Source organism: Cuculus canorus, chromosome 6 (genome assembly GCF_017976375.1).
Source record: "Cuculus canorus isolate bCucCan1 chromosome 6, bCucCan1.pri, whole genome shotgun sequence".
NCBI classification, from domain to species: Eukaryota; Metazoa; Chordata; class Aves; order Cuculiformes; family Cuculidae; genus Cuculus; species Cuculus canorus.
In genome coordinates, this window is record NC_071406.1 from 42,464,091 (window position 1) to 42,483,804 (window position 19,714).

Genomic DNA, 19,714 nt, shown 5'->3' on the forward strand with positions numbered 1-19,714 from the left:
CCTCAACTGACTTCAGTCCTTGAGTATGTCGATGTAGAATGGACACTGACACCTTATCAGTAAGTACACTGTCACCTTCCACTGCACAAAGAAACCTCTTTTTAAGCAAAGCGGAGCCAAAACGTTTTCCTTTAGTTGTTGTAACAGAAGCACTCCAACATTCCTCAGCAGCCTTCGCTCAGAACCAGTGTCTTCCTGGGAAGCACATGGTACTGACAGCAAAGATATCGATTACCAGAGAGAACGAGGATGTATTTCATGTCGATATGTTGCATTAAGACTTGCATCGCTACTCCTTGATTTGCTGGGTGAGTAGCAAGGATGTGGGTCCTTCCTGCACCCCAGTATCTTGCAGATCCTACCTTATTTTTCCCCTAGAAGCCTGGCACTATTCTCTGCCCACACTCTTCTGTATGGCTTCTCCCTTGCCATACAACCATCATGTTAAAGGCGCTCCTGTCATTTACTTCACATGCCGCTGTAAAACTGATCAAAATCTGCAAAGCAGGAGAGGTTTTGAAGCTTAGACTATGGCTCCTAGGTTTTTATAATATAAATATATTTTGAAGAGCTTACCGCAATTAGTGGAAGGGAGCGTAAAACCACCGGTACCCAGACAGCTCACCCTTACTCATGCAGATAATCACACACGCAAGCCTGGCTGAACGGGAGCTGGCACACTCGCTGCCGACAAATGTTTCCTCTGATCCAAAGCAGCTTAGCGTTGTGTCTAACTCCTAACCCGCATCTCGCTCTGTGTCCAAGATCATCTACTGAAGGTGCTCCAGCATGGTAGGACATCAGCGCTTCCGCTGTTCTTTGCATTTGCAGACGACTCCTACTTCCTCCCAGTGCAAGACACCCAGGCTGAGAAGAAAGAGATGAAAAGGTCGCCTGATCCTCCACCCACAGGTCAGCATTCCTCTGGGCACGCACACATGGTGTCCATGTGTGACACCGAGGTCACGCTGGCATGGGTCAGCCTGTCTGTAGTTTGAGGGCTTGTTCCAGGCAAGGTCTGAGACCTTATACAACTACTTCAGCGGCCACCCCTGCACCAGAGGTCGGCCTTCGGCTGGAGGTGATAGCTTCAAAGAAGTTGCAAGGGTATACAAGTTCAACACCAACTTCAAAATTGACAACGTAATACCAGCCCAGACCAAAAAAACCCTGAAGCAGATCTTCCTGATCAAGCACCCCCCAAACTTGTACACGTAAAGGCCAAGTTAAGGTATGAGTAAATGCTTTTGGAAGCTTCATGCAATTGTCCTCTGATCTAGCAGGCAGCAAGGCTGGGGAGGCTGACACAAAGAGTGGTTTTGAGGCAAATCACCTGCCATCCTCTTTGAAATAATTCTATAGTTGTGGTGGGCTCAATCAGGTATTTACAGCGATCTGGAGCTCAGATTGCGTGAAAATAAAGGAAAATCATAGGTGATGATCAAGAAAGAACTCTCCAAAACATGTACACATCAAATCACCTCCCCAGAATTCACTACCTAAGGGTGGAAACAAAGCACGGATGCTGATATATTTCTGTGAGAACTGTACTGGGTTATTTTAGAGCATTCTCAACACTGGCCATTCTCCTGGCCAGACTCTCTGCTTCATGTTCCCTCCATCCTGTTTACTGAAGTCTCAGGCTGTGGCTCTAGTTTCAGGATTCACTCTCTTGGCTCCACCACGGCGTGTTTCAGATATCTCCTGGAACACCGGAGGCCAGTCAGAATTAATCAGTTGTACTGGGAGATGAGGGGAAAAACAAAAGTTGTGGTTTTCAGCAGAAGCCAAGACACAAAAATCTGAAAGCACAGCTCAGAAGAACAAGCGTCTATCATCTCTTTTCTTGGACACAGCAGCAGCTGAAGGTACATTCCGGGTGCCCACTTCCAGTTATCAAGCAGGCTGACAGCAGGCAGTCCCGTGCCAGAAGCTCCTGCAGCCAGCGCCTCTTTGCTGCGCAGGGAAATCATCCTTCCCAGCTGACAGCTTCCTGGGCAAGAGACTGATCTAGCTTAGACATATCCTACTGAGAACGTCTGGTGTTCCAGTTTATGAGGCTCAAATGTCTCCAGGAAAGGGAATGATGGTTACGTTCCCTGGTTGCCAGCTCCGGGTGAAAAGATCCCACGTTATTAACTTGGCAGCTTATATAAGTATATATAGTTTTGTATCCCAGTTTCCTTTCCATCCCCTTACCGCTCACCTCTTCTCAAAGGCTGAAAGCTTGTACAGCAGCTTCTTCCCTCTAAGCCTTGAATATGTGCAAAGGTGTAGTGCTGGGAATGCATTCACATGCGTCTTTTGCTCCCCAACTGCCACTGCAGGCCGATTTCCACCTTTTCTCCAAAAGCAGCGTATCCAAGAGCCGTTCCAGAAAGCCGTGAGCTCCATCTGTAGTATCCAGAACATTCCCTTCCTTCTTCCATTTCCCACTCCAAAGGTGAAGATAACTCCTTTGCACTCACCTCTGCTGTGCCTTATTACTGATGGGGAGGTCAAATCCGCACACTGCACCAGGAGCAGGGAACGAACATCCACCCACAGATGGTGATAAGGAATCTCTGTAAACCAAAGAACCACGTGAAACTGTCCTATAAAGGAAGGAGCTCTGGATGTTTGATGCTGAATGAGATTTTATCACGTCATAAGTGACCAGATCTCAGTCCCTGGAGAAGCAGCTACGTCCTCTGTGAACTGTTTTGGGGTGCAAAGAGCAGAGGAGCTGGAATGGGAATATTATGCTAAAAGCAGTATCCGGTGCAGAGATGTAGTATAAAGAGATCCTGTGATGGGAACAGCCAGAGGCACTGCTGCTGGGCTTTAGTCATTTCAAAGAGGGAAATACGGATAAAGAAAAGGAGGAGTATGGCTGTGTCCACTGATCCACCACTCCCTGTCACCTGCATGAAGGAAGAATCACTGAACCAGTGAGCTGGCAGGTATGGGAGACCTCACCAAGGCGTCCCTGCCAGTTTCTCAAACAACCAAGGAAAAGCAAGGAATGGGAAAAAGCAGCAAGGTCAGAGTACTCACACCCACAGCACCCCCAGCAGCACGGCTGACCCGGCACCAGCAGTTATTCCTGTGCAATGTCCAGAGAGACCTGGACAGGCTGGAGAAGTGGGCCTCTGAGAACCCTGTGAGGTTCAACGAGGCCAAGTGGAAGGTCCTGCACCTGGGTCGGAGCAATCCCTGTTTTCAGTACACGATGAGAGGTGATGTGATTGAGAGCAGCCCTGAGGAGAAGGACTTGAGAGTGCCGGTCGATGAGAAGCTCGACACGAGCCGGCAACGTGCGCTCACAGCCCAGAAGGCCAACTGCATCCTGGGCTGCGTCAATAGGAACGTGGCCACGGCAGTGAAGCGGCTCCAAAGTGCTGCTCGACGTGGGAGATGAGGTGGGGACAGCTCCAGCCCCCGCGGTGCCCGCAGGAAGGCTGAGTGCTGACAAGGAATCTTCAACATCACCTGATGCTCTTGTGAGCACAGCAGAAGCATCACATTTAAAGGTAACACCCCAGCAACGTAAATAACATATATTGATCATTTTTATACACGCCACCACTTAAACAGGAAAAAAACATTGATACTGTGTATAGAGGACGGAGGTTATTCACAAACTGATTTATGTTTTAAATGCAACTTCACTCTCCCATACGCTAGCTGAATTTTGTTAAGAGACCACAGACAGCAAGAGGAATTATAAGCTTATGAATGTTAATTTATGAGTGATTGTGTACATTAAAATATGTCGATATTCCTAGCACAGCAGCAGGATTCACGTGCGTATTTCTTTACTCCTATCCTGATGCTCTACATGTTTTCTTTGACTACTTCCAAACTATGTTATCTATATCAAAGATAACATAAAGTTTAAGCCTAAAAGCCAGAGGTGTGAACTGCAAAATATTCCTTCTTTTGCTGTTTACTCTGAAATTCCAAATTGAAAAGAGACCATAAGGCTTTCAGAAAAAATAAATCCCTGTGCCCCACACACATTTCACCGCGAGACAAGTAAATGCTGTACAACTCTAAAATGCTGTAAAGGATGAAAGAACACAAATTTAACCACTGTTTGGCTCCACAGAAAAAGTGAGCATGTGCTACCACAAAAAAAAGATCCTGTATCTGCTTGTCAGCCAGTGAACTCTGCCCTTTCTGCCATTTACGTCAGACATTCAGAATACCCAAAAGTCAGCCCATTTAAGTCCAAGTTCAGGAGGTTAAGTAACAAGAAAATGCACTGGATGAAAGTCTCTCAATTGGCTTCACCAAAGGAACATAGAGTGGTCGAGCTCAGGGGGCAACAGGCATTCTGTCTCCCACCATTGATGGGTCAGAACATCTCCATATCCTGCTGGAAAGCTGTGAACCCCAACACCCAGAGACTCAGGAATGGTACAAGGAGGACAAGGCCAGCTGTACCAGTGGACTCCAAAGAAACAGCTACAGGGTTTTGCAGGATGAAGGCCACCACTTCCCCTGACTGCAGTGAGATTTGTGACTTCCAACTGATGTTTTTGCCTTTCAGACCTGGAAAAATCTGGAGTTCACATTCTGCTCCTTCCCATCCAGCAAACCGTGCCCATCTCCAAAGCCGAAACGAACCCCTTTCACCCGTTTAACACAGGTCTGTAAGGACCAGTGACAACAACGTTCCTGGCTAAGCAATGCAGCTTCGGTCTAGAAAACAACAGCGCTAAGTAGGAAGATGCCCAAATTAACGCAGCCTGCTGCATGATGACTTCTTCAAACAAGAGATGGGGCTTACAGGTGTCCAAGCTGCAACGTGAATTTGTCGATGCTCCCACCCTTCTGTGTGCAGATTTGTCCTCATCATTCTTGGAAAAGATCTTGACTTTGAGGGAAAGCCAGGCCCACCCTTCAAAGAGAGCAAATGTTCTCATCTTCTTCACAAGGGGAGAAGGAGGAGCAGGCGCTGATCTCTTCTCTCTGGTGATCAGCGACGGAATGGCAGGAAGATGTGCCACAGGAGGTTTAGGTCAGACATTTGGGAAAGGTTCTTCACCCAGAGGGTGGTGGAGCACTGAAACAGCTCCTCAGGGAAGCAGTCACAGCACCGGGCCTGACAATATTCCAGAATGCCCACAGACCCATGGTCTGAATGTTGGGGTTGGACTCAATGATCCTTGTGTGTCCCTTCCAACTTGGGACATCCTATGATTCTATGATCTTGCAAAAGCATTCCCTAGGGTTACTTCCATCTAAAGTTAAGGTCTGCAGGATCCAGCTCTAAGTCTCGGAAGCCAGCTCTGTGTACCAGAAAAAGGAGGCAAGGTCACCGCAGAAGAAGAGGGAGCTGTCTAGAAATAGCAAGAGAGCAGAGTACAATGCATTCAAGTACTAACAAGGCACAAAATGTTCAGTCTGTTTTTTACTGCCGACTGTACCCAGCTGCAGCTTTCTAAGATGAATAATCCTGCCGTGTTGGAAGACAGACAGCGGCAGACACCTGGTTTCTCCAAGCTTTTTAAGTTTCTCTTGAAAGCGATGCAGGCTGTGAGGAGCGGGCGCTCTGCAGAAGAAAGGCACAAAGCTGCGCAGAGGGAGGGAAGGATGGAGCAGCAGACGGAGCTCAGCAGTGGATGTTGGGGCACAGGGCGGGTGCGATGGAAGTTTGCCCTTCCAGAGTCCAGCGCCAGGTGCATGAGACAGGGAGAAGGGGGATGCTTTCCAGGAACCCGGGTGCCATCCTCAGCGTTCTCAGCCTGGGAGCACCAAGGAGAAAAGATGATGATACCAATCCCATCGGGAGATTTGAAACAAGCATATTTTTTCCTGTTATGTAGGGATCGACAGCAAATAGAGGCACTGTCAAGGCTATGCTTAAAGACGATGTGGTTTGTGCTCAATGAGCTATCCTGCATGCAAAACTGCCATTCCAAGGGCAGGTGGCTCCAAATGAAAGCAAAGAACAGTTTCCCACTACAGCATCAATATGACACGTATTAAACGTAGATACCTTTGGAAAAATAAATGACATTTTCTTGACAGCGTTGCCAAATCTGTCCAGAAGATTCCCTGAAAGGCTTCTGCTCTCCAAAACAAAAATAGGGAACAGACAGAGAGTTTCACCTTGTGTCTCCAGACAGAGGGCTAACTCCATGGATGTGTTATCTGCTCTCAATCGGGGTTTGAAAGCTGCGGTGATGGAAAAAAATGTCATTTGATACCAGCAAAAACCGACAGAACCATCTCCCCAGGCTGTATCAGAATGCCGCTATATACATAAAACCGATGGCTGAAAACACTCCACATATTTTTATTTACTGGCATAAAGCCACGAAGCAGCACAGCATTCTGTTAATCATAGGAAATTGCTGTGTTAATAAAAAGAAATCAATTTCGGAACCACTCCTCAGTGAACATCGTTACAAAGCTGCTTTCACTGCTGCAGCTGCTGTGCAAACCCACGGCCGCTCCGACTGTCCTGAACACAGTGCGCGGACAGCCTGGCACTCCCTCTGCTAGTGACGATGGGAAAACAAGGAACAGCACTGCCTGACAGAATGAACACCTCCACATGCCTCCAGGTGAGGATTTCAGGTCCAGGAGCAGCCGTGCAGCTCAGCTGCTGCCCTGTGCTGCTATCCTACTGCCATCAGAACCCTTCTGCTGTCATGTGCTAACGCTGACACGCGTCAGCATCCTGAACAAGTTTCCGGCTCTTACTAGAAACCAGCCAGAGTTGGGAAGAGCCCTGCTCTCCCAGTGTGGGCAGCACAGGGACGGAAGAGATTAACTGCATTACCCACCACGTCCCTCACTTCTCTGATGACCTCACACCACCCAAGGTGCCTCTCACCCTGCCAAAGCGCAAATCCTGCCCCTCTTCCATCATCTCACTTCGGCCCTTGACCAGAAGGCAAATGGAAAAGCTTTTGGTAACTTCCAGCTGATCTTGGCTGGGAACGAGTGACTCACAAAGGAAAAAATTCACTGCCGATTCCTTCGCAATCAAAGGTCAAGCACAGCTCACACTGGGACCTGTGGAAAGGCTTTCCACCATCTCACCCTGGGCACCAGGCTCCTTATTCCATCCTTCGTTTTGTTTAGGAAGGCAGATTTGAAGGTTATAAATACTGTTGCACATCTGGCGAAGGAAATCTGAGCAGAAAATCCATCTCGCTGAAGGTAAGCAGCCGCAGGAGAGAGAAGCCATCGCCTCTGCCAGCCCGCAGCAGCCCCCGGTGCTCACTGGCTCTGTCTTCCTTTCCCGCGCTGCTTTCGGATGTCAAAGCCTCAACAATCTGCAGAGCTGTGCTGTAGTTGTGAAAGACAGTTTTCTCTATTTCCATATGGTGTGAAGTCTTCATAAGGCTCTGCTTATTTTCCCTAAACATGTCAGGGTTTTCTTGCTACTCCCCACGTGCAACGATCCCGCTCCCCATGCGCTGAGCTCTGGCTGTGTCCACGATGCTTCCCTTCCACAAATATTATTTCTCTCACAGCTTGGCTTTTCAAGTTGCATGATCTTCTGGGATTTGCCATCTTCATGCCATTTCTTCCAAAATAAAATGCCTATAAAAGCAAGGGCTACTCTGAGGGGACAAGGGAAGGGATCACAGATAGATTGCAACCATCTCACTTTCTCCCCTTGGACTAGATTGGAGAGTTAATACTGGGCTGCTGGGATAAAACTAAGCTTTGGAAAATACCAAAACTTCAGATTCCAATACAAAAATGGTTTCTGTGTGAACAGAAAAACAAGAAAGAGATGCCAGTATGTTTCAAGCCAAATTTAATTTACTTAAGAAGACCTTAAGATCCTTCTTATAGTAGTGGTTTGCTTTGGGGGTGGGAGGGAAAGGTATTGCCCCTCTCAATCCACATTGAGTCAGAACGGTTCCCATCCTCACAACGACACCAAAGTCATAAAAGAAACAAAAAAAAAGCACAAAAGAATCATAGAATAGTTCAGGTTGAAAGGTACCTTAGAGATCATCTAGTTCCAGCCCCCTGCCACGGGCAGGGACATCCCACTACAGCAGGTGATTCCTGTCGTTGTAGCTAAGGGTTTAACATTTAAAATGAGTAAGCTCTTAAAATCTTCATAGTGCTGCTTGCTGTAACTCAGCAACGCTGGCTGTACCTACGTCTGTCCAAAACACAGAAGAGCTGCTCCAAAACACATCCAAACCGTTTTTCACTTTTAGCAGCAGATTCCCAGGCACTGAATCCCTGTCGCCAAAACTATTCAACATCTGCAAGTGGAAGGGTGCAACGGTCCCTGAAGCAGCAAACGGGTAGATTTACCCGGGACCTTTGGAGTGAAAGGCTGCAGAGGCCAAAATTTTAAAATACGTAGCAAAACAGAAAAAAAAAAATCAGAAAAAAAGAAAGAAAATAGAAAATACAGAAAGAAAACAGGAAAAAAAATGGAAAAAATCCAGCCCTGTGGCTGTGTGAGTTCCCTCCCCCTTCTCCGCCCACCCCCTTCTCATTTTTTTTTTCAATGTGAAGGTTTGTGTTTTATTTTTTCCTTTCAGCTTGGTCGCAGTTATCTCTCTCTCCAGGATTAACAATTTGTGAAGAACACTCTGCATTCCAGTGTCCCTTATCAGATCAGCAACTGCTGGGTCCTAGTGCAGACAACCGTAAATTTTAGCCAGACACTAATGAAAGTATAATTTAAGAGTCCAAAAGGAGTACCCTTCGAGATTAAAAAAGTGCAAAGGAATAGAAAAGTTAATGCATTTGCAGCCTTGAAAATTCCCCTACAGGTAAAAACAGACAAAAGGGGTCAGGAATTCAGCAACACCTGGACCGCTACCACAAACGTCGAAAAGGTTGTCACTTTACAAATCAGCGCTGTTCCAAATACGATATTGGGGGTAAACCATTAACATCAAAGAACCAAGGAAACCAGCAACCCAGTGCGCGGTGGAGACGCGTGACAACAGTAAATGCTCCCGCTCGGATCTTCTCCACAGCTTCATCAATCACGATAAGGGATTAATGCGTCCACAAGGTATCGCTCCAAATGTTTGGTCCTATTGGTAATGGTTTAAGCGCTTGGTTAGTGGGTCGTTCGAGTGTTACTTTGCAAAGTCTTTTTGTGTAACCTGGTGTTAATAATTCTGATTTTACTGGACAAATACAAGCTATGGTTTATATTCCTTCCCCACCTGTGTATATCACCCAAAGCAGTTGTATTGCTCAATTAATACCATTTCGAAGATGGTATTAGAGAAAATTGCCCTCCAAGTGGCACCTGAAAAAATTCGCACCTGAAAAAATTCAAACCTGTCCACCACGGAAATATCTTGAGTGGAAAATTTGAATGCCACAACTGAACCTCAGCAAGTCAAATTGCAAACAGCAATTAAAATTTTAAACAATTTGCAGAAGTCAGTAATTTCATGATGTTAGTGCAGAGAATGATGCTTATAGAAACGCAAGCGTATGGTGTAAAAAGACCTTAAGAACATTCCCTGGAGACATAAAGCCTAGACAACTCCCATCATCTTCTGTACGTGGTGATCGAGCTTGGGCAGGTTTCCCACCAAGCCCTACGCGAGGCCCGTGTGCTCTAGCGCGATTAGCCGTGCCTACGCCTAATACAGCAATGATATTTAATCATTCTGTTTTGAGCCACCAGAGAGAAAGGCGATCTTTACATGCTTTCACCAGTGACTGCAACGACAACATACAGCCGTGGAATCGCGGAGAGATATTTGGAGCGAGTCTCCCACACGCGGCAGCAGCGAAGGCACTGACCCAGCTGAAGAGAATGCATGTTGGTTGGCCAAACAGACAAACATGACATCAGAGACTTTGACACAACTGGCAAATGATGTTGATTCTGCAAGACACACCACGTTACAAAATCGTCCGGCAATCAACTTTCTGTTGCTAGCGCACGGACATGGATGTGAGGACTTTGAGGAAATGTATTGTATGAATTCGAGTGATCGTTCTCGGTCAATTCATAATGTTATATCAACACTCATGGACGGAATAAAAAAAATAAAACTGGAAAATGGTTTCTTTGGGTTAAAAAATGTACTAAATAGATGGAGATTAATGGGATGGCTAAAATCTTTAGTCAAAATAGCTTTATTCTGTATTGGTATATTTCTATGCATAGTCACATGTTTGCTTTGCTTCCTGCCAATTGTACAAAGAGCAACCGATAGTTCTTTGAAGGCTGTGCCGATTGTAAACAGAAAAGTGGAAATAGATACAGGAAAAAGCATGTATAGGTTTGAGCCTGATGAGGGGAGACTGTGCTCCTGAATCAGCACGGGCATAAAGGATTCCATTGTCATGCGTGTGCCATCGCAGGCGGCCGATGCCCTGATATGCCCATGATATCAGTAGCAAACGCAGAGCAAGCGGCCGTTGTTCTGATGTTTGCTAGTTAGCTTAAAAGACCTTGGAATCACTAACAGTGCTTGTGGGAATGTAGGAGCTTCTAGCAAAGAGAAATAAGAAGATAAGGGGTACATCTCCAGCACAGTCATTGCTCTTTATCTCTGTAGTCATGGAAACTTCAGTAGTGGAATTTTATTGGGGTAGATGTTAACGGGACGTTTTGTGATTGCACTGATCCTGAAAATTCTAGCGAAACTGCAAGAGCTCCAAATTTCTGCAAAGGAAGAAAGATTGCAGAATGCACTATCGTGTTGCGATAGCTGCAGAAACTTTGCTTTCTGAATCAAATGGTGCAGCAGTTAAGCACACGGCGAGCTAACTCAAACCATCCGTCATTATGCACAATCTTAATCTACAGAAATCCGGGCAGGTTTAGGTTCCCCAAGCCTTTTCATATCCAACGTGGGATTTCATCTCCACCTGAAGAAGACACCTGGGAAACTTATGTTTGTAAAAGTGATGAATACATGACACTTTCATTACAATACCATGAAGTCAGGCTGCAAATCACTTACAGCTCAAGAATCTCACAACTGCATTGCTCTGTCTAAACTATTTCTGCATACTGAATGGTGTGCTTTGGAGACCGGAGCCTAATGAAATTCTTAATCTCGTCAGTAATACCATAAGCCACTCATCAAATGACACACTTATTCTCAGCTCCCAAAGCAGATGTCAAGAATCGGCTGTTTCCTTCATGTATTTAGTCTAAGGATTCACTGTTGGAGTAGACAGAGAAGATGGTGCGCATCCCCGCTCCTGCTCCTCCCCACGCCAGAGGCAGCAGTTGCACCTCTGCTTAAGACCTTTCACAAAGCAGGCAATTTTGCGTGCTGTGTGCTCCCTGCCCACGCGTTACAGGATGGCGAGAGAAGCAGCAGGAGGGATTTCCTTGGCCCAACGTTAGAGCAAGTCCTCCCCTACACGCTTGGAGCAGCGCAGTGTGCACGCCTGCACGTGGGATGTGTACTACAACCCTGTGCCTCTGTTCTTCCCAAAAGAGCTCTGCATCTTCTTTTCAGACTATTTCTGTACCAAATTTCACAGTTCAAAGCCTAGTGCTTCAGTTACTCATGGTAAAAGTTTTTTATTTGCTTTAATATCCCCTCTATTTTTTTCATGAGCCATAAAGGAGTTGAACAGTTTGAAGTTCAAAGTCCAAACACGAGGTCCTAAGTTTTAGTTCTCTGGACAGAATAACAGCTTCCCTGCACCTACAGCCACTGCACCGAACACGGCTGCCAATTCCTGAAAGTTGGTGTATTCTAAGAGGCATCTAAACACGAGATGACTTCTGGACACATACGTAAGACGTACATTTTCCCAAAAAAGCCCCTCATAATGAGACGCTGGTGTTCGGTTTGGGGTTTATTTTGTTTGTGACATACCATGGGGTTTATGTCAATGGCATGTGGTTTATTTTTAAAGCGATTCTGAGCACAATGACACACTTACTACTACGGCAGATCCCCCTGCGGGTCATCCTTTTTTCACACAGGATTATATCATCCCTATTTTAAGTTTTTCTTCTAGCCAAGCTTATACATTAAAGGAAGAACTTCATTACCTAACGGTCTAGATATACTGCGCTAACTGGCTTCTCAAAATTAGATCTCACCTTCCTTCTAATGCAGACTTTTACCAGAATCAGTCATGAACGAGAGCAAATGCACTCTTATCATCAGGGCTCTGAGCTGGTCCATTACATCTGAACGACCCTTTCTTGTTTTTAATAAGCAAATATCTAAAGGCACATGTAATTACAAAGAAATAATGGAAATATTTGTCACAGAAATTTGCCATCCGTTCCTCTTGAACGTACAATGTGAATGAACCGCAGCTGCTGTAACTGTTCCTGTGCTATTTGCACATGTGGGCATACACAGACACGCACACACATGCAACTACACACATGCACAAGCATTTATACATTATATATACACTCATAATATTTGTATTTGCACGGATGCACCTCCCGACACCTTTGTCCTGCAGAAAGCCCGTCAGAGGACCCACTAAGGACACAGGCATTTGCTATTAATCGGTCTTCAAACTGCAACTGTTCTTACAAACCCAGGCTCGTATCTGCGTTTGAAAAGTCTGTAAATAATACACCATTAACTTTTAATCTTATCTTCCCCACTCTGACACGTATTTCGTATTAAAATGAAAGTTATATAAGGTTGAATTGGGGTTGCTTTTTAATATTACATTAACGCTATTTACCATGTGTGGCACTAATCCCCCTTTGAAAAGAGAGCATCTTAGCAATTCTGAAAGCTGACGTTACCATAGCAATAGTCTATCACTGTGAAATATTTATATAATGTCTAACGTTTTCACTATGCAACAACCATCTTCTAAACTGCACTTCCCACTTAGCCCGTGCGGTGTGTTTCCTCTTCAGCTCTGTGTGACAGAGCAGCGCAAAGCGCCGTCCCGGTGCCCAACCTGCACCGTGCAAGCCCGAAAACCCTCAGGGCGTGCAGACCTACCTGTCCCGGCTGCATCAGCGCTTCCCACTCCTGCAGAGACACCAAGGTCCAAACATTTGCTCTGCACCTTGCACTGACAGCATGTGTCCAGCAAGCAGTTTATACGCCTTTCTACTCCCAAATACGTGACGTTAGTAACAGGTAACGTAACAGCCCTCCTGTTAGGTGAAATTCTACTGGAATTGCCCAGAGCCAGAGCGAGACAGCCAGTTTTGGCAGCAGGGCTCAGAACTTCTGAAGATGACCGGATCATGTTTAACATCTCACCAGATTATTGCCCTTCTTCCCCTCCACATTATCCCCTTTTAAAATCTTGGTGTCGCACCCCTCAAGATAAGATTGTTCTCTAAACAGGGGTTACCAAGGCCATGACAGCACCTCCACCCCTAGAATAAACCAGCTGGTGCATCTCCTGGTGAGGGGATGCTTTTGCGTGCCACCGATTTCTTACTTTGATGTGCTCGTGCAGCTGGGCCTCGTGCTGCCGGGAGAGCTGCTCATGCTGCCGCTGGAACTCGGCGATGAGGATCTGTCTCTGGATCTGCTGCTTCTGCTTCAGCGCCAGGAGCTCCTGCTGCAGCTGCTGTTCCCGCAGCGTCGGCTCCGTCACGGGCATGGAAAACTGGTGGTCCAAGCGCAGATCCATTGGGACTGAAGTTGGTGCAACTTGCAAGGGCAGTGCTGTGGTCACATCAACTACGACATAAACACATAACAAGAGGGATTAATGGATTCCTTGTTCACACAGGAATCTAGTTTCTATAGTGTCCAGCAAAGACTTTGAGGATCAGTGGATTGAATCAAGAATAGCAGTATTAAACCCACATTATTTATTATACGGTAAAAGAGCACTACAGGACTTCAGAGTTAAAGCAGTTTTCCTCCAACTATCACCTCCTATAAACGTGCACTTTCTAAAAGCAAAGATTCCAACACATCTTGACCCTTCTTGATTTCCATTCCACATCTGGGTATTCAAACACAGGTCTCCATTCCACTCTTCTAGCATTGCTTGAGAAGGATAAAGACTTCATAGCAAGGATCAATCTTTACTTACAATGGAGCGACAGAGGGATTCTTGTGGTCAGGACACGAAGGTCCCACTTTAAAAATGTAGGATAGTGAAGTATCCAAGAAAAACTGTTACATGCTTGGAGGACAGACCCTGCATACTTGCTGCAGCCACCAGAGAGGGGCAAACACATCCCGCAGGCGGTGAACACAGTGACAAGGAGCCAGTGCCAGGTCGGTGACAGTGCAAAGACTTGCCTCTGTCCTTCAAACTCCAAGTCGGACAAACCTAACGCACAACAAGCCAAAGGCAGAGGACAGTAACGTGCACTGAGAGGACCTGTAACTCAGCTTCAGCCTAAGAGACCTATGCTAAGAGAAGAAAAAAGGGAAAACCATCACCTTGATTAACCGTGCAGCAGAGATCAGGTTTTGCTTCCACAAAGAGCAGCTCCCTGACGGCAAAGGGCTTGTTGTAAAAAAGGGCAGCAACAGACAACTACAAAAAGCACCTTTGCGATAACTGAACTCGGCCTCTTTCTGCTAGAAGAAAATTAGCACCATCCCATGAATGACTGAGAACGCCTGAATTCCACCCGAACAACAGTTCTGCATTTCACATGTGCTCCGTACATTCGCCATGCCTAATGCCTCGATCTACAGGACAACGACTCCGTAACTCTTCTGACACCTTGGAATGAACATCATCTGCAGAAAAGAAGACGCCAGCCCTTCAAAAACACTGAGCTTTAGTAAAACTAGAAACAAAATGTTTGGGTTTTTTCCTTTGGTCGGTTGGAAGCTTTATTTTATCTAGTGTTTTTTTCTTTAAGATCTGTTTGTGAAAGGCTGGGAAGGAGCATCAGGACTAGCAATAGGATGAGAGGAAATGGCCTCAAGTTGCACCAGGGGAGGTTTACATTGGAGATAAGGAAAAATTTCTGTACTGAAAGAGTGGTGAAGCATCAGCCCAGGCTGCCCAGGGTAGTGGTGGAGTCACCATCCCTGGAGGGCTTCAAAAAACGTGTTGCTGTGGCACTTTGGGACATGGTTTAGTAGGCACGGTGGTATTGGGCAGATGGTTGGACTGAACGACCTCAGAGGTCCTTTCCAACCTTAATGATTCTATGACCAGCATCATCGCTGAAGCTGGCTCAGATCTGTTAAGACACCTGCCCCACGGGAAAGGGGCATGTGGGGAGCCCGGAGGCTCCTGTGCGCCTCAGGAAGGCTATGAGAGCTCACGGGGCCACGGATACCAACCTACTACACAACCTACTACACCAGCCACCACGAAGCCAGCCCCAGCAGGACCAACATCCTTCCAAAGCAAAAGTAAAGGCAGTTTTATCACGCAAAAGCTGGATTCTCCCTGTCCGCAAACGGCCTTGGTGGTGGAGGAAACAATTTAAAACGAAAACGCATGGAAAACCTTTAGGAACTGCAAAAGGTTAGGGAAAAGTTTTACTAAAACGGGTGCATGTTGCCCGTGGAACGAGTACATGAAGCAGAACTTCCATTTTATACAAAATTTAACTTGTAATTTACCTCAACTCTGACCATTAAACCTTAGGCCTGATCTCAGCCACCTTCTCAAGGACAGGAGACAGAAGCGCAGAACAAGCTGACCCCGTCCTTCCAAGCAGTGTGGCCTCTGCCATCACCTGAAATCATCTGCAAACTGCTAGAAACAAAGGAGGACTCTGCACTGAACGCACATGCAACCCTGGTCACACAGCCACCTCTGGTCACACAGCCACTTCTGGTCACACAGCCCCTTCTGTGCCATCCCCTGGAGAGAACCACAGCGACGCTCAGCAAATGCCCACGCGTAACTCCGCAAACTCTATCAGGACGTTACCACCATCGATCCCAGAGAAGGAGCCATGGTAGGGTTCTCCCCAAGTGCCGTCCAGTTGTATTTGTCAGTAACTGAGAAATGTGTAAGAAGCTGAAAAAAACTGAAGCGAAATGAAATGTAGAGGTGTAGCAGTCAAAACAAAAAAAATAATTAAAAATAAATATTCAAAAATAAAAACTGAAACTAAAATAGTGGAGTAGTTTAGAAAAAGCTGAGGTGTCTCGTAAGGTGGCCCCACGCAAACCAAACTGCACTGCCCTGATGCCAAGGGCAAGGCCAGAACACAGGCAGAAGGAGCTTGGGAAAGGCTCCTCCGCCCCAGCCGGCAGCTCCTTGGAAAGGGGAGCGCTGAGCAAAACAGTGAGGTTCTAAAAAGCACACCCAGGTCAATGTTTCCAGAGCTGGAAAAGAAGGAATAATGATGAACTAAGAGATAAATCTAGGTCTATACTGAACCCATTTGAGGGAGAACTGCATCACCTCGCCAAATGCAGAGATGTGGAGGCAACAGAAACCATGGGAAAAACAGCACCATTGCTTTTGAGTGAAAATAAAGACACGAAAGGGAGAGGGAGGGTGTTCCAGAGACCGGACTATCTGAGTCGAGTTTCTTGGTGTGTCTGGAGAAGCGGGGCAGTGGTTTTGTGCGTCCCACAGCCGCCGTTCCTCCGCAGAGCCCGGGCACCCTCCGGGGCTGGGGAAGAACGCTGCCCTCGCAGCCCCAGGGCCGGCTGGCCGTGCCGTCCCCGCGGCCCACGCGCAGGGCTGGCTCCTGCTCCCGCTCCCCACATCCAACGCCGTCACGAGGGCACCCTCCTCCCGCCCCCCACGCCCCCCTTCTGCCAGCGCGGAGGAGGCTTTCTTTTTTTTTTTAGGATGGAAACATTTTCTGCAAAAGGTCACATTACTGGAAGTGTTGCTATTTTTCAACCCACAAGCTTTCCCTCCGCTTCCCTATTGTTTTCCTTCCTGTGGCCTTCTCCTCGCTCCCCCCTCTCCCACGCAGGACCAGAGCCGGGACTCGGTGCCGCGGGTCACCGAGCCACAGTCAAGGATTTCAGAGAGAAGGACCCACTCTCACCCATCAATCACCACCGGCAGCCCCCTAAACAACACGTTCCCCCTATAGAACATGTTCCTAAGCCTTCCTCGGGATCCGAAGGGACTGTGGTTCGTACCGTGGTCAACCCCTTTGCGTTTGTGCCCACGAAGCATCCCTATAGCAACTGCTGCAGCCCCTCACACAGACCCTGCGTCCCTTTTCCCCGCACGCGAGTGGGAGCTGACAGCTCAAATGCAGCCCTGCGGAGGCTATCTCGTTTCACGGACTATTGCTTCAGAAACTTCTTATCTTAGATGCAATGTTTAAATTAGATCCAGGTTTGCCAGGATTTCGGTATTTCAGAGTGACAGAAGGCGGCTTTGGGTTCCTCCAGCGCTGCTCAAGCCGAGGCAATCCCAGACTGGTCCTGTATCCGTTTGGTACCGGCCCTGCAGTGCGGTGACGGGACAAGAGGTGCATTCCAAAACTATCCTGTGTCCCAAGGACTGCAGAAAACAGGATGTGTCCTGGGAAAGCACAGGAAAGACATGGATCTGTTAGAGCGAGTCCGGAGGGGGCCACAATGATGCTGTGAGGGTTGGAGCACTCCCCATATGAGAACAGGCTGAGAGAGCTGGGGTTGTTCAGCCTGGAGAAGAGGAGGCTTTGGAGCGACACTAGAGCAGCTTCCAGTACTGAAAGGGGCTCCAGGAAAGCTGGGAAGGGGCTCTTTATAGGGAGTGCGGGGATAGGATGTGGGGGAATGATTTTAAGCTGAAAGAGGGGAGATTGAGATATTAGGAAGAAACGTTTTCCTGTGCAGGTGGTGAGGCAGTGGCACAGGCTGCCCAGAGAAGCTGTGGATGTCTCATTCCTGGAGGTGTTCAAGGCCAGGTTGGATGGGGCTTGGAGCAACCTGATCCAGTGGGAGGTGTCCCTGCCCATGGCAAGGGGGTTGGAACTGGACGGGCTTTAAGGTTCCTTCCAATCCAAATCATTCCATGATTCTACGAAGATACAAGAGTAAAGTCTCCATGCCAGTAAAAATCCCATTGCTATGTTGGATCTTTAGACAAACTGAGGAAAGAGAGAATAAAAGCAAGAGAGTCCCAATGCGAACAGGGATTTGCAACTATTTGGTCAAAACCAAAGAGAAGCCCCAAAAAGCCACCCACCTTCCAGAATACAATGCACCGCGGCTATCAAAAATCAAACGCAACGACCTGCATACGGATAATCAATCCTGAGCTTTACTAATATATTTACTGTAACATTACGAAAGACATACAGTGATTATTCCTGGAATAGCAGCAATTTTATCTGACAGCAAATCCAGGGGATCTCTCTGGGCTGCGGCACTATTTCCCCAGAGGCGTCGGCTTTCCAGCACAAATTGGGTCCACCTTTAGAAGAAGTCGAACCAGAACTGTAGAACTCGGCTCCATCTGATCCCACTGAATCAATCCTTTGGCGGTCACTTCAAAATAAGGACACAGACACACCTGTCTGTCAGCAATGCATGGGATCCATGTGAAAATGAGGTCCAGGGAAGTGTTCCATACAGACACACGTACAGAGATGCTGGAGCCCTCCTATTACTCCTCCCTTTCCAAATTTATACACAAATATCCCAGAGCTGCAAAACTCCTCAGAGATAATCTCAACTCCGATTTAGTGCAACGTTACAGCCCTCAAGGCTCCAGGAGAGCTCAAAACAGTTAATCCTCCAAGACCAAACCCGATGAGTCAGTAAACCAAACAGCGCAGCGGGCTCTGTGAATCACAAGCCTTTTAAATGCATCGCCTATTTTTACGTCCAGCTGAAGATTTCTGAGCACCTGGCAATAACATCTCCCATCTTTTATACACGTGGATTAAAGGTCAGCGTTACTAATACAGAGGTAGCAGTCACTCGCTCCTGCACACCCGATCCCTGCGTAAATCTGTTTCACCCTCAGTCCAGCTCACTGAATTTGTCAACACTATTAAGGCTAAATACAATTTTCCTTGAAATCTGCGTGTGTTTTCCTAAATGCATATTTATGATCCAAACTCTGTGCTTCCTAAAAGCAGAAAATAAACGCTTTCAACATGTCAAAATGAATCCAGTTTCGGCCAGAACGAATACACTCCTAACTTGCGACCACTACAGTTTGTGATTAATGACTCCTGCTAATAAGAGCCCTAACTCACACCATACTGGATAACACACCCAAGAAATCTTGAGGAACATCCCACTTCCCCCTCAAAGGGGCTCATCCCCCGAAACGCCCGACACGCGGGCAGGGCACGGCAGCTGCAGAGATCGTGACCGCAATTCCCATTCAGAGCCTCGGCAGAGGCTGCGTCATTGCCGACTCTCACTATTTTGGTCTCAAACAGCCCCTCTTTGAAATGCCACGAGTTCCCCACAGAAGCGCGAGAGCTCCTGACCTACAGAGCCCTCTGAAAACAATAAAACCTTCTCTGCTCAATGAACACATCATCAAAACAGAAAAGCCTATATTCTTATGAATATTTTATGGTAGACCAGAAAATTGCTTTTATAGGTTCTGTCTTGAGAACATATTAATACAATCTGATTTGTGACGTTAGCAAAAGCACAAAGACTATATTCAGAGTCTTAATGAGAAATGCCAAACCCATGAATTAGAAGACAAGATTGCGATTATGAATAATGAACTATCTCATGTTCTGCCTGCCTTTTCCTTCCCTGTAGGAACAGAAGGAGAAAACAGGAGGAATTTTATTTATTTATTTATTTATTTAACCGAGGCATGCATGGATTTTTTTTTTTTTCATGGTCAAGTTACCATTATTTTTATACCGTGTTAAAAACACTCTGCTGGTTTTTCCCTTCCAAAATAAATAAAACATGGCTATGCATCATAGACTGCCTGCGTG

The 19,714-nt window shown here is 46.8% G+C and overlaps 1 protein-coding gene across 10 annotated transcripts in view; it reads right to left on the reverse strand.

The window, feature by feature from the left end:
* Positions 1-19,714, reverse strand: part of HDAC4 (histone deacetylase 4) — a 257,352-nt gene that overhangs the window by 108,079 nt on the left and 129,559 nt on the right. For all 10 annotated transcript variants that reach the window (XM_054069684.1, XM_054069691.1, XM_054069685.1 and 7 more), the window contains one exon: positions 13,348-13,592. In XM_054069684.1, coding sequence (XP_053925659.1) covers positions 13,348-13,592 — 245 coding nt within the window. The remainder of the gene's footprint in view (positions 1-13,347; positions 13,593-19,714) is intronic.